Below are 15,791 nucleotides of genomic sequence, written 5' to 3'. Positions count from 1 at the left end.
ATAAATGCTTCGCTCTAGACTTTTATTTGACCTTAGTAGAAGTGAAAATTGTGTTCTCAAAAATGCTTCCAATACCGTATTATCATTTTTGTTTTATATTTCAGCTTTGGCTTCAATAATTCCTTCCCATGGTTAAGAGAGAAATCAAATTTTTAAATTAGTCATTACAATTGAAATTAATCAAAATTGATTTCCAAGTTCATGTGAACCAAGGACAAAAACAAACATAAACACTTTCCATTCAAAATAGAATTTATATCAATAAACTTCTAATCAGATGGTGTTGATTTATCCAGATTATAATTACAAATAAAATCGTTAAGCAGATAATCGTAGATAGTTTATACTCTTCTGTACATATGTTCCGAGTTCTGATTTATGAATTTAATTCTCATCTCATCAAAAACGGGAAAATTTACCATTGAGGGTTTTACGAAATATATCCTCGTATGTTTGTTTTTTAATTGTATTTGCTTATCAAAGTATTGATCCATGATTAGAAATGAAATTGAAATTTATACTTTAAGGGCAGTCAATTATAATATTGATCCATTCAAACGAGGCAATGCGCTCTCGCATACATACATAATATAAAGTATAAATTGATTTATTATTTACACTAAGCAGAGCAGTAGTTTAGTTGGATGATGTATTTAATTGAATATTTTACCTGAAGCAATGTAGTAAAAGTGAACCTTTTTGGTATACTATAATAATTATGGAGCTCATCATAAATTTATTAACTTGGAAAGAAGATACCCTTGCATATAGTTGGATTTAATTCTCTGTTCTAGTATATTTGATTAGCTATCATCCAAAGGGAGCAGAGGTAGATAATGTATAGTGATGTACATAATTGATGGGAGAGGATTTTGGATATTTTACCTTGGATATATCCACTATTCGTGTCTATTTCTGTCTTCTCTTTTAACTTCGGAGCCCTTCTACTTGCTTGAAGTACAAAGCTCCTTAATATCATGTGCATCTGACTGAAGGGAGATGAACGTTCAGTATTTTTGGAATTCAAATTTTCTTAGTTTCTTAAATATTTTGCACTGTTCAAAAACCGATGTTTTGAACTGTAATGCAACTACACAAGTGATTTTTTTCTTCCTATAAGAATATGTAAACATTTTAAGAAAACGGCTTTAAATAACAAATCAACTTTGATAAAGGCGAAATAAAGATTTAAAAAAGAGCACGCTAAAGTTTTGGAACACAATACTCTTTGTACGAAATCTTCTATTGTATGTACGAATTGTACAATTTCAGCTATATGCCTTTGATAACTTCACTTTTTGTCTTAAAGGTCTTGAATTGATTGTGGAGCATTAGAATAGATCAAATCTTTTACAGAGCCCCACTGAAAAAAGTCGTAAGGTATTAAATCACAAGATATTTTCGAATTACGACGTTTTAAAATAATTGGTCATAACGCAGCAGCCCAATCCATTCATCGTTGCTGTTGAATCAGCCTCGTTTCTGAATACCAATACTGACACTTTGAGAATGAAAAGAAATAATTCTTTGATTTTCAGAGGCCTGATTTTCGTTTTTAAGAAAATCTATCAGCGAAGATACGACGTTAAGTATTACGATCTAAATATTTACATATGTAAAACCCAGCACTACCTGTTATAGCAGCAATATTCGCTTACTTTCATCACTAAAATTCGTAAAAAGATATATTTTAAAGAGAAAACTACAAAAAAAGTAACCCAACGGGGAAACAACATATTTTTCACACAATTTGACTGTCAAAAAATATAAATTTTGGAACACCATCGTTTCTTTTTTTTGTAAATGAATAAATTAAGACAACATGAACTTCTAGCAACATCATGCAAATAGCAATCTTGTTTCTTGTTTTTGGGAAAAGAATTTTTAATTTTATAAGTATGAGCAGTTTAAGTTGTATCAAATTTGACACTTTTCAAAAATCTGCAAAAAGAATTTTCTTGGGCTAAGGTTCGTAGGTTGTGGAAATATTTACTCTCTCGTGAGCGCTCTATTTACGAAAAAGTACGCAAAAACGATTCAGTTCAATTTCGTAGTTTTTCGTAAAATTAGACCGTTTTAGGAATGTACAAGAACGGACCTATTACAGGTTGATCTTTAACGACATGCATTGTTAAAAATGGCGCAGCATTGACTTATGTCAATAGAAGACATTCAAAAGCGACAGCTGAACAAATATCGGGATATTCGATATATTTTACCCCGTTACTGGAATAACTTTTAGTTCCCGGTTAAAAAAATTATTGTTATTATTTCCTAGAGATTTGGTAGTACAGGTCCACTTCATAGCTTTAGAGTTTTTGAGTAACGTATAATATCAGTTTGCTTCAGCCTCTTCCAAGAAGATGAGTTTTTGGACAAACAATTTTATCTCGAAACAAAAATTTGACGTACAGTTTTCAAATTGAATGTATCTGTAAAAAATGCCAAATCGATGACAAATTGACGTACGAGATATGTCTGAGTTTTCTTTATTAGTTAATCCACAGACCTAAATCAGCACTGAGTATTCTTAACTCCTAGAATGCCGAAACATTTTTTTTATTTCATAAGGCCAGGAATTATTTCTTAAATTTTTTAATAAAATTTTTCACAAAATAATTAAGGTAACATTATCAAATTCCAAACCAGACTTCCTAACTGGCTAAGAAAATTTTAATGGTGTCAGTCAAAAAGGGATGAATTTCTCAAAAATTTTAGATCTACGAATCCGAATCTTATCAAATCATTACATAAGTTCCATGGAAAACGGCGGAAATCAAAAGATGCACAATAAAAAGACAAACTTTAGTGAATACACTTGTTCACGAGGTTTTATTCTTTTCAATCAAATTGCACTTTTTCGATAAGCTTTACAGACTTTAATTTAAATCCAACTCTACCACATCAGATTTTTGAAATAAAACATTTTGAAATTCAAAAAATACAAATATACAATTGGTTTTGAGGCTTTATAAATTCAAGAAGTAGTTTTTTTTTTTATAAAGTTCGTGACAGTTTACCTATACTATTTTCAGTTTAAGTATTTCTAGTATTTCATATAACTTTTGAGAAATGTTCATAAGTTGTTTTACATAAAAAGAAAAAAGCAAATCAATTTGAATAAACAAAACTAGAACATTAAGTTTTTTAAAATAAATATTGCATAAAACTAATAAAGTTGAAAACAAGTAATTTTTTAATTTGATCAAATAGTTAAAATCTAAACTCGGATTCGGAATCAACACTAAAAATTCACTCCAAAAAGTATTTTAAAAACCAAAACTTTGTTAAATTCAAGCTAAATTGAGATACTTATATGTAAAATGATTTCCATTAAGGCGGGTCAATTTTAAAATTGAATACAAAAAAATTTATACACGACATCAATTAGGTGTTATCATTATTTTAGAGCCTTATCAATGACATTATATTTGAAACATAACATGGTTTAAATGGTTGCCGCAACTTCGATGGTTGGCTCGAATTCGATAGATCGAGCATTCGATGACTTTGGCGCAAAAATCAGGCTGAATTTGACCTATGGCAGCAAAGTTTGCCATGTTGTTATTTGCGACAGTCGATGTTCTTGTGAACGTCGTTTAATTGACAGCCTCAGATTTTGCTGCACACTTTCAAAAAGAGCAGCATCTTGCGTTTCGTTGACTTTTGTTGGCTTATTGTTAACTATGTCGGCGGACTCGAATTTGGTCCTAAAAAGTGAATAGTCAACGACTTGGAAGGACGACCTTGTATCTCAAGAAATGGAGCGACGAGTGCATCGTTTCTACTAGCAAACACCAGAACACCCATATAATTGGGGTCATCGGAAACTTCTTTTCCCATGGATTTGTTCCCATATTCGAAAATTGGTATCGGGAAAAAATTCCAATAAAAAAATACCTATCGGCAACTTTTTTTTCATGGGAAAACCTTGTGTTTTTCTCTGAATATTTCCCTGTTATTTAGCTGTCGGAATTGAAATCGGAGCAAACAATGTAAGCAATTCTCAACAAAATAGTAATGAAAATATTAATACAAATGTATTCTTTTTAATGTCGAATTAAACCAATACTCACCAAGTTCACGTTTGGAAAAAAAACGAGATATTACTAATGGTTTCACAACAAATCGGTCTTAGGAAGATAAATCAAAATGTTGGATAGAAGTAGTAAAAGAACTTAACAGTTCGGTCCACCAACAAAATCTATTTCCAAATAGAAAAAAGTAGGTGATAAGTTGATAGTCAGGATTTTTTTCTTTGAAAAAAAAATATTTTAAGGTATGGCTTCATAAAAAAAGTACGTGAGGAAGAAATGTCTGAAAACAAAAAAAACCCCGACAAGCGTGGACTTTAACAATTTTTCATGTTAACTCTATGAAAATTGGCATCGGTTTGAGCAAAATTCAATACACAGCACACAAAAATGTTTGTGCAGGCACGGAAAATTCAAACTTTTTTGATTTTGTTCAAACCGCTTGCGCAAACACGCATCATCGCTACACACTTCTCAAACAGTTTGCACCAATATTTTTAAAACAATAAAATAAATTCGTTTGCTCAAACAGTTTTTGTAGTGTATGGGTCCTATAAGAACTGACTGTCAGATTATTCCAAAACTATGTTTGAAAATAAAATTATTATTGTCATGTTGGCAAAATTTATTCCCAAGGAAAAAGAATTCCGTGAAGAATTCCCAATACTAGGAAATTGCTCCCGGGAAGAGAAAAATTCCTAGGGAAAAATATTTCCCAAGGAATTCCCAATAAGGCTGAATGTCTTATCATTTGCACGTGTTGCTCGAATCTGTAACTAGTGATGATAATTTATTTTTAATGACTATTTAAAAGAAGATATTTTGACAGTTAATAAAACAAACAATATGGCTACCACGAGCTGTCAAAATACACATGTCTGCATTGGAAAACAATTACATAAAGAAACTAATCAAGAAACGAAAATGATCTAAGCAGTATTTAGAAGACGAAGCTTTATTCCTACCAAAATAATCACAATAAATTAAGGTGTATGTTTTTTTTAACTTAGCCTCAAAAAAACTGTTTGTATTTTGCATTTTTTAAAATCACAAATTTTAAGGTTGAATTTCAATTCACGTGAAATTATTTTTTAAAAAATTAAAATTGTTTTGCTTGTGTCTGGATGTTAATGTTAACGTTCACAACTGCTGACACATTACAATTGAGGAAAGGCTGAAAGGCTGTCAAAAAGCTCTATGATTTCAATTTCTGTGACTTTAATGAACATTTTGGGCAAAAGTCCGATACTCAAATAAAAATGACAGAATCGTTTGTGGAATCAAAAATGATTCATTTCATATCATCCACAACAATCAAAATTTAAAATCCCTTAAATTATACAAAAAATAAAAATAAAAATAAAAACAAAATAAACCTCTTTAAATAAAGGGTATCTTTTTTTCCATTGTAAATGCTCACCATACATCATGTTCTATTTATACATTTCAATCCTACCTTTTTTTTTTGTGTTGGTTGTTTTTGTTTTTCTTTTTATCTTCTGTATTTTTTTATTTTTGTTTTTTATTGTTTTCTACAGATTTGTGTTCATTTCCGGTTTTGTGAATGTGTGAAGTGTAAGGACTTTTATTGCCTTTCTGATATTGTGATATACCTGTTTGTTGATTTTATGTTTGGCATCTGGATTTGTTTCCACTCGAAAAGGTTTTCAAAAAAAATAAAAATAATAAAAAAGAAAAGTCAATAGAAACAAAACACAAATCCCACATAACAAAAAACAAAAAAAAAAAATAAATAAAAAGAAGAAAAATGCAATAGCACTGGAATTAGGAAACTTTTTCCAATTGACTTTGACTTTTGTGATATGTCATGTGTTGTTTTGTTTTGTATATTCTAAGGAAAATGAGTTTATTGGTGCTACTTATAAATATATTATTAAAAATGGCCACCTTTTATATGCTGAGACTGACTCATCCGTTTCTTCGTGTTTTTTGTCTCTATCTTAACGTATCTTTGTCTCGTTTGTTTTGGTTATAATTTCCTTATTTTATTTAAATGTTTTCTATAAAATTTATTATTTATTTCTTTTATTTGTCAAAAAAACACAAACAGTTAAAGCAAGAAAAAAAATACACACAAATGATTTGTTTGATTTGATTGTTGTTGAATCATTTTTGATTTTTAACTAAATTTTGATTTAAAAGATTTTAAGTTTTTATTTTATGGAAATGAGAACCGTGAAACAGATTTGCTTTGTTTTTCTTTTTCTATTCCGTTTGATCATTTGGCAGCTTGCACGGAGCATGATCGTGAGTACACGTACATACTTATTGCCCTTTCACGGCAGACAAAACGAACGTTCTTTTTTTTAATTTTTGTAATTTTTTTTGTTTTGCAACGAATTTGCTTTTTCTTTAAATGAATTTTATTGTTTTAAATGTTTGTTTTATTTTAAATTTAATTCTTTGGTTTTATTGTTCCACTTAAATGTCCTTTCTTTTAATTTTAAATATATTTAAAAAATACATATTTACTTACAAATTAATTTATCTCATGTAAAAAAACAAAAAATATGAAAACAAATAATATGCAATGTTGATGATTTCGTGACAAAATGTTGTTTTACTGTAAATAAATCATATCTTTTATAAATTACATTCAATATTTGTGTTTTTTTTGCTACATTCATTAATATATAAATCTTTCTCATAAAAATAAATAATTTTATAAACGTTTAAAATAAAAGCATAAGAGTCAATCAAAGGATGATTATTAAACGCAATTTAAATTGAATGTTATACTCGTTTATGGAATTTTTGTATGATGGAATGAATTAAGTATAATCGTACTCGTACTCATATTTGCAATGTATATTTTGTTTAATTATTTCTGATGCAAAGTTATATTATTATTAAACAAAAATCAAAAACAAAAGTTTAAGTCCAGCATGGGATGTTTTTAACAAGAGTGATTATCGCAATTTGAAAGGATTTGATAAAATAAAAATCAAAAACAAAAACAAACTTCACAACTTTATGAAATTTTCATATTTATGTTTATTTACATCATCAGCAGCAAAACTGGAAAAACTTTGAGATAGGTATTTATGTGCGTTCTCAATTAGATTAAATATGCATTGTGTATCCTATATTCAACATCACTTCAGTGCACAATAATTTTATTGGAAGTTATTAAGTGCCATGGAATTGAAGTTGATATCCTTTTGTTTTATTCATGGACGAATTTAAATTCTCTCATCACAAATCAAAACATTGTGTTGTTGCATAAATATTTATATTTTCATTTTAATTTGTGAAAATGCTTGTTGGGTGGTTGGGTGTTTTGTATGAGCGAATTAATTTTCAAAAGATATTTAATTGCAGCAAGAGGTGGAAAAAAATAAACAAAACAAAAAGAAAATCCAAAAAAATATGAAAAGATTCATAAAATTTATGTTTCGGAAGGCATTCATTAAAAATACGGATTTAAGATTTTGACTAATGAACTCTCGGAACTCTGTCTGACTCCTGACAAAGGAGTAACGAGGCTTTTAATTAGTTTTTCCTTCACCGACGACGCACTGCCTTCCTCACTGTAAGGCAGAAAACAAAAGGAAATATAGGTAGAAGATTGTGGAATGGAGTTTTATGACTTAAGGAATATTTTTTAAGTTAAAAAGACAATGCAAAATGTTTTGGTGTTAAGTTTATTGTTCTCTTTTTATTTCAAAATGAAGATAATTAGGAACTATATTTATAAAACGTTCAAATGAACTGAAGGTAACAGTAGAAAGTGTATTAGCTTTTGTTTAAAGTTCATTTGAGCGATTTAATCCAGCAGGACGCTGAGATTTTTATGAAGGTAGAAAAATGATTTGAGATTAGGATGGATGGTTCCATATTTAATTTATTTTTCCGATAATCAAGTACTGAGTCAGTTTGGTAGTGTAATTTAAATTCTTTTATGAAAATTAAAACTGCTTTTAAAGTTTGATGAATGTTTTTTTTTTAACGAGGTGCTCCAATAGACGTTTGTACATTTTTGATTTGAAAAAGACACAGTTTGAGCTATAGGAAGGAAGGAACTGGTTAAAAAGAAGATGCCAGTGTAGATTAGTTTTGAGATTTTGAAAATCACAATGAGAGATAAAAAGAGCCTAGTACATTCACGTAGTACGGTTAAAGAACGAATCTTCTCTTCCTTTCACTACGCCATCTATAGGAACTCTGCTATTGTTACCAGCGCCATTAATTCCTACTATTTGTATAAATGAAAAGAGAATTCGAAATATATCTCCTCTATCTAGTGGTTTAAAAGTAGTCGAAGGTCACCGTACTATATTCATATCAAAACTCGACCCTTCAACTAATGCTCTTGACATTAAGAATTATATTCAAATAAAGTTTGGTTTCTCGACAACCATGGAAGTAGAGACCGAAACTATTCGAAATGTGCATTTTTCAAACTAAGAATGCCCGACTCTATTTTTGGACTTCTCAACTCCGTTTCTATGTGGCATCTTCGGTATAATATTCCACCAATTTGAAAATAAGCAAATCAACACATGAATATCATCTTCTTACAATTTTCACAATATCAAGACAATGCCACATCATCAAAGAAGAAACTTCAAAAAATTCTAATCTATTATCAAAATGTCAACGGACTACGCACAAAGATCAATATGGTCCATAAAAATATAAGCATTCTACCACACGACATAATCTTTTTGGCTGAAACTTGGGTAAACAATACATTCTTGGATGCGGAACTCTTCGATTTGAATTTACAAGTGTACGGACGTGATAGACACCGCTTAAATGACATCAGCACTGTAGGAGGTGGAGTTTTGCTTACCGTTAAAAATATGCACTTTAGTTGACGAGTTTCATCAATCTGATGTAAAAATGATTTACATAAAAGTTAAAACTGAGACAGGACTGCTATACACTATCGCCACATACATATATACCTTTTAGCTCTCCTAACAACGCTTATGAAAACTTAATTAATTGCATAGACAAAATAAACGATCAAATTGAGTCACAAGATGAGTTACTAGTCTTAAAAGATTTCAATCTTCCAAACTAGATCTGGACTAAACAAACGCATGAGAACTATCTATCTCCCATTAACATGTCCTCTACCAACGAACTCTGGACAATTAACGGTCTTTCCTCATGTGGATCAAATTTATTTGGGATTGCCAACAACTTCAACAAAATATTGGACCTTATATTCTTCTCAGACACACTCAATGCTGATATTGCTGTAAATTCAGCCAATACCTTACTTGTCGAAGAAGACCGAAATTAGACATATTTTTTAATTTAAATGTATATAATGTTCCTAATTGCTCCAAAGAAACCCTAGAATTTAAATTTAAAAATGCAGACTTAATGAACTTTTCGATCTGTTATGTGAAGTTAACTGGAATCATTTGTTTGAGAACTGTGACATTAATGCTTTGTGCTCTAAACTCTACTGTGTTCTCTAACTTTTTGTATGAGACCACACCCTTGAAAAAAACGCGAAATATTTCTAAATCTTCTCCATGGTTTGCATCTTGCCTAAAAACTTAAAAAATAAAAGAAACAACGGATGGATTAAATAAAATAAAACAAAAGCTGTAAATGACTTGTTTATGTACAATGAACTCAGAAATATGGTAATTGACTATTCAGATATTCTTTTCAATGACTTTATTTTAAATACTGAAACCGACATAAAATAAAAAAAAAAACAAAAACTTTTGGAGCTATGTTAATAGTAAGAGAAATACTGACGGGTATCCAAACTACATATCTTTCAACAACGAACCTAAATTTCAAATATGTTTGCAAATTTTTTCAAAGATGCTTTCAAAATAGCGAACTCCTCTCAAAGTTATTGGCCCTCTCGCAAAATTTCCCTCATTTAAATTAAATTAGTCTTTGGAACTCTGAAGATGAAATTGTTCACAAAGCTTCAGAACTTGACGTTTGTTATAGCCCTGGTCCAGAAGGTGTCCTTTTTTAAATTTTGGAAAAATGCGCATCCTATTTATCCTATCCTCTTCATATTCTTTTTAATGAATCGCTCAAAGCTTCAATTTTTCCTGAAATTTGAAAGAGTTCGTACATAATACCGATACATAAAGGATAAAATGGTAATAAAAATGAAATACAAAATTATCGTCCCAATGCAAAACTGTCCGTCATCCCTTAGTTATTTGAGTCCATTATTTGTAGAGTCACATCGTTTAATAATTCTAAGTCTATAATATCTGACAGTCAACATGGTTTTGAAATGAGCGGTAATCATATTTTTAAACCAGCTCTGGTGTACCACAAGGTAGCCACATAGGACCATTACTATTTATTTTGTACGTAAACGATTTACCTTCTTTTTTTTTTTTTTTATAATAAGCGCACACTCAAGGGGATATATTACCCTTATTATGTAGACACAGTGTGAGCACTAGGAAAGGGAGAGAGGGGTTGAAAGGAGATGTCGGTGTACATTGGTTTTGAATTCCTGAATATTGCAATAGCTGGGAAAGACAGAGTGTGGTAAGGCATTCCACATTCGCATAGTACGGCTAAAAAACGAATCTCTATACTTGACAGTACGACCGAAGATGGGCTCGAGGGTATATTGATGAGCATTCCTAGAAGCGCGAGTATTACGGTTGAACTGTTTAAGGGGAGGAATGCAGCTGGCTATTTCTCTAGAGCATAAACCATTAAAATAACGGTAAAACAGGGTGAGACAAGAAACATTTCGACGATGTTCAAGTGACGTAAATGATGTTATGATGGTAATATCACCAATCAATCTAAATGCTCTACGTTCAATAATATCCAAGAGGCTTAAGTAAGTTGCAGGAGCACCAGCCCAGATATGGGAGTTATACTCAAGCTTTGGACGTATATAAGACTTGTAAATAACAGCCAGATCAGAGGGGGAGAAAAACTTCTTGCATCGCCTTAGAAAACCCAAACATCTTGCGGCATTTTTGGCGACATCGCGTATGTGATCGTTCCACAAAAGGTGGTTGGTGATACACATACCAAGAATATCCAGATGTTCAGTTTCCTCGATGCAAGTGCCATTTATGGATAATGGCAGCGGGGGTATATTTCGCTTTAACGATACAAGACAGCATTGCGTTTTCGAAGCATTAAATTCCACGCGGTTTCTTATTCCCCATTGTACAATGCTGTTTAGGTTGGAATTTAATGAGCTTATCATATTTTGTCGTTGCAGTTCCACATCCGAAGAAGAGGGGTGTGAATCTGAAAACGAATATGAAAAGCTAAGAGTACTATCGTCAGCGAAACAATGTATTGGATTAGATGTTGCAGACAGGAGATCATTAATAAAAATGAGAAAGAGTGTTGGAGATAGAACAGAGCCCTGGGGCACACCAGCATTTATTTTGTGGTTTTCAGACTTGAATCCATCCAATACAACTTGTATTGAACGATTCGAAAGGTAATTACTAATCCAATGAAGGAGGGATTCGTAAAAACCGAAAGCACGCATTTTCGATAAGAGAGCCTGATGCCAAACCCTATCAAATGCTTTTGAAATATCAAGTGCAATAATCTTACTTTCTCCAAAACGATGTAAAGATTTGTTCCACTGTTCGGTGAGATGAACCATGAGATCACCAGTGGACCTATTGCTACGAAAGCCATACTGTCGGTCATTAAGAAGCTTCCGTTCTTCAAGATATTTCTTGAGCTGATAATTAATCAGCGTTTCCATGACCTTGGAAAGAAGGGACGTAAGTGCAATCGGTCGATAATTAGACGGTGAGGAAGATTCGCCTTTTTTGGGAATAGGCTGGACAAATGCGGTTTTCCATCCGCTCGGAACGAGACCTGAGGAGTAGGACAGTTAAAAAAGCTTACGCAGTGGTTTTGCCAGCGATGAAGAACACCTCTTCAGAACAATAGCGGGGATACCATCCGGACCAGCAGATTTGTGTATGTTAAGATCTTTTAGGACCCTCACTACGGTACGAGTGCGAAAAAAGATTTGCCCCATAGAATCATTAACTCGCTCAAGTACAGGCGGAGTCATAACACTCACTGGCAGAGTTGAATTGGCGGCGAACTGCCTAGCAAAGAGATTTGCTTTCTCTAAGGAGCTAACAAATGGAGTGTCATTCACAACGAGCGTAGGGACCGAGGAAGAGGAAGAATTCCTCATATTTTTTACAAATGACCAAAAATTTTTACTGCCTTTGGGACATTGCAGTATTTTTTGCCGTAATTTTTGGTCATGTTAAAATTTGGTCCGTCGAATATGGGCGTTGCAGGCCTTCCTGGCTTGCTTGAACTTATTCCGGTTTTCCTCAGTTGGATTGGCTTTAAAACAACGGAAACTTACCTTCTTAACCCTAATAACCTCTTTACAGCTCGCATCGAACCATGCGTTTTCCTTAGGTCTGATGCTTTTAACCCTATTCGGGATAAAAGTTCTCATTCCTAGGAGAATCAAACTTGTGATCATATCAGCGCTGGCGTCAACGTCACTATCGAGGAAGCATAGTGACCAGTTAAAGATCCTAAAGTAATTATTGAGACCGTCCCAGTTGGCTTTCTCGTATTGCCAAACGGTTCTCTTAGGAGCTCTTTCTTTAACTGGAGAGTTTTTACACGAGAAATTTGCTGATATGACACAATGGTCAGATGTGCCTAGAGGAGATAGGACACTAATAGTGTACTTACCAGGGTCAGAGGTAAGAAACAAGTCAAGAGTGTTTTCTGCTCGACCTACCACGTCCGATATTCGAGTGGGCTCGTTGACCAGCTGAGTTAGGTGGTTTAACTCAGCGAAGATCTCAGCACACACTCCTTCTGGTGTTGACTGGCCCGAATGTTGAAGCCATGAAGAATTGTGTACATTGAAATCGCCCGTAACAACGATTTCAGTGCGAGGATAGGACGAAACAATTCTTTGGATGGAATCAGACAAAGCATCAAATTCACGAGAAGTTGATACTCTGTCTAGATTTGGGCTTCGATAAAGGAAGCAATAGTGAATGATTTGCTTATTCACGGAAAATTTAAACCACATAAAATTGAAAAAAGAATTTGTGCAGGGACCATATTGTGGCAAAAACTGATAAGCAACATCATTCCTAATGTAAATGGCGAGACCATGGTGGGAAAAGAATAATGGCACCAAGTTATACCCTTGAATAAAGAATTCAGTGGGATCGGAATCCTCACCCACTTGGGTTTCACTTAGTGCCAATACAGCTGGCCTGTTTAAAGCAGTATGGGAGTACACAGAAAGAAAATTCGATCTAAGCCCACGAATATTACAATAATCTACCCTGAAATTTCCAGCCATTGCAAATAAAAGAAACACAAAAACCAAAACAGACGAAGACTATAAGAAAAATATTACTGAGTTGAACCACAGAATGCTGTTCGATATACGCCACTACTAGTGTTATGCCTTATAAAACACTCATCTGTTTTAATTCACGCTGATGACATTACAATTTTCAAACGTATTGACTTCACTTCACGACTGTTTACTCCTACAAGATGATCTAAATAGTTTTCGCTAATGGTCTTTTATAAACAAGCTTTTACTTAACATACAAAAATGTAAATCGATGTGTTTAACACGCAAACAAAATGTTTTGACCTTCAATTATCAATTAGACTCTTTTTATTTGACTAAACTCTCTACTTTCTCTGATCTAGGTTTTATTCTTGACTCAAAACTAACTTTTAAAAATTATTATGACTATATTATTAAAAATGCAAATAAGACACTCGGATTTATAAAACGGTTTTCACATGATTTTCGCGACCCTTATATTCTTAAACTTCTTTGAATATCATTTGTAAGACCAATATTGAAATAGGGATCCCTTTTATTCAGTCCATATAAACAGAATAGATGGAGTATAAAGAAGATTCATGCGCTTCTGCTTCCGTTTCTTCCCATGGTCTAACTTCCACCGTACAATCATAGGCTCACGCTCATAAATCTTCCATTGCTTCACAAAGAGTACATTCATCTGTGCTTTATTATAAAATTAATCAATTGGTCAATCATATCACCATCAATTTTGGAACAATTGAACTTCATTTATAGCCGTTCAAGTATTAGAAGACAAGTTCCTTTACGTCCTATATCAAGCAGATCAAACTATGGTAAAAACAGTCCCCTCAACGAATTTATTTCAGTATTACTTTTTATTATATTGCGCAAGCGATGATTTTAAAAGTAAGACATTTAAAGTAAATTTGTTCAATACTTCAGCTTAGCTTTTTTCTTGCAAATTGCTTAAGGCATTGTTAATCTATAAATCTTAAAACAAATAAGTTCTAACGTTATTTTGTTTAACGAATTCAATGAATAAACTTTACAAGTCAATGATGTTCTTTTCACCAATCTATTTAAAAGCTACATTTTAAATATTGTCCAAAAGAGTTTTGAATAAGTTTCTGGAGCACTAGCTTAGACCTGGGAGATTTGGACGTATAAGATGAGAATAAGGTTAGGTGATGCTTATACCGAGATAATCGAGATATTCAGTTTCATTGATAAAATGTAAACAATTACGAAATGAGTATAACAAAAATATTAAAACAAATTTATTGAATATTAATGAAAAATAAGAGTGCGTGTACCAATGTAGTGCCTGTATAGTTTGGAGAGAATACGGATGCAACAAAATACGAGATAGTTAAAATCGATCCAGCGATTATTGAACTACGAGTATAAAGGGGGTAACAACTTTACAAGGTGCACCAAGTGAGCTTAGTAGAGTATTCCATATTCATTTAGTGCGTCTAAAAAATAAACCTCTGTACTTAATTGTACAACCAAAACTAGGTTCAAATGTAAAGTGATAGGAATGGCTTGAAGTACAGATTTTACGGTTGAATTACGGAGGAAAAGAATGCAAGTGGCGATTTTACTAGCACTATTTATAAAAATCGTAGATGTGTTAAACATTTCTATAAATCTAAGTTAAGAAGCTGCTCAAAATCAGACATTTAAAAAGTATTATTTTATCAAATCCATTTTGAAATTGCGATAATCAAAAATATTTAAAAAGAAATAAAATCAAATCACGCAATCATCAGAAAAAAAGTAAATTTAATCACACTTTTATAAAAATATTTTTGCAATACATCAAATACATTATCAACAAAAATGTACATACAATACCATTTTTAAATACTTACCATTTTTTTAATCTTATAAAAAAGAATGACTCAAGGACAAATTTTAATTTTCCAAAGAAATCTTCATTATTATCTTCCCAACCGCAGGGTGGCTCTATGCCCAACACATCCAGCAGTGTTCCATTTTTATTATCATCAAGTATGCAATCAATACGTTCGCGTCGTCCATCAACAACATTATCATCTGGTCCGCTTGGTTCTGGTTCTGGATTATTACAACAACTTGGCTCCGGAATGGTAAGACAACTAACTTCTGTGTCGGGTAACGCAACTCCTGTACATCAATTAGCAATCAATGGAACACGCAACTACGTCAGAAAGTGTCCGTCACTCAATATAACATTTAGCAACTAACGAAAATTCTAAAACTAGAAAACAAAAATCCCAAAAACCAAAAAACACAGGTATCGTTATTTGTTAAGAGTGTTTTGCACTAACATTTTTTTTTTAATTATAATTGTTCAATACATTTTTATATATTTTTATATATTTGTTTTTCTTATTAAATTAAACCTCAATTTTGAAATCATTGCAAATTTCATGATTAAATGACTTATCAAGCAAGAATAAGTTATCGTAAGAAGAAACAAG

The 15,791-nt window shown here is 32.1% G+C and overlaps 1 protein-coding gene across 1 annotated transcript in view; it reads left to right on the top strand.

Annotated features, from left to right (window-relative positions):
- The window catches only part of LOC129946974 (SCY1-like protein 2), a 156,065-nt gene that overhangs the window by 131,212 nt on the left and 9,062 nt on the right, over positions 1–15,791 (top strand). Inside the window, exon 19 of the mRNA XM_056057360.1 lies at positions 15,288–15,437. Within this exon, the coding sequence (XP_055913335.1) occupies positions 15,288–15,437 (150 nt within the window). The remainder of the gene's footprint in view (positions 1–15,287; positions 15,438–15,791) is intronic.

This window comes from Eupeodes corollae, chromosome 2, assembly GCF_945859685.1.
Source record: "Eupeodes corollae chromosome 2, idEupCoro1.1, whole genome shotgun sequence".
Lineage (NCBI taxonomy): Eukaryota > Metazoa > Arthropoda > Insecta > Diptera > Syrphidae > Eupeodes > Eupeodes corollae.
The sequence above is the reverse complement of the archived record's forward strand: the minus strand, read 5'-3'. Positions and strand labels throughout refer to the sequence as shown.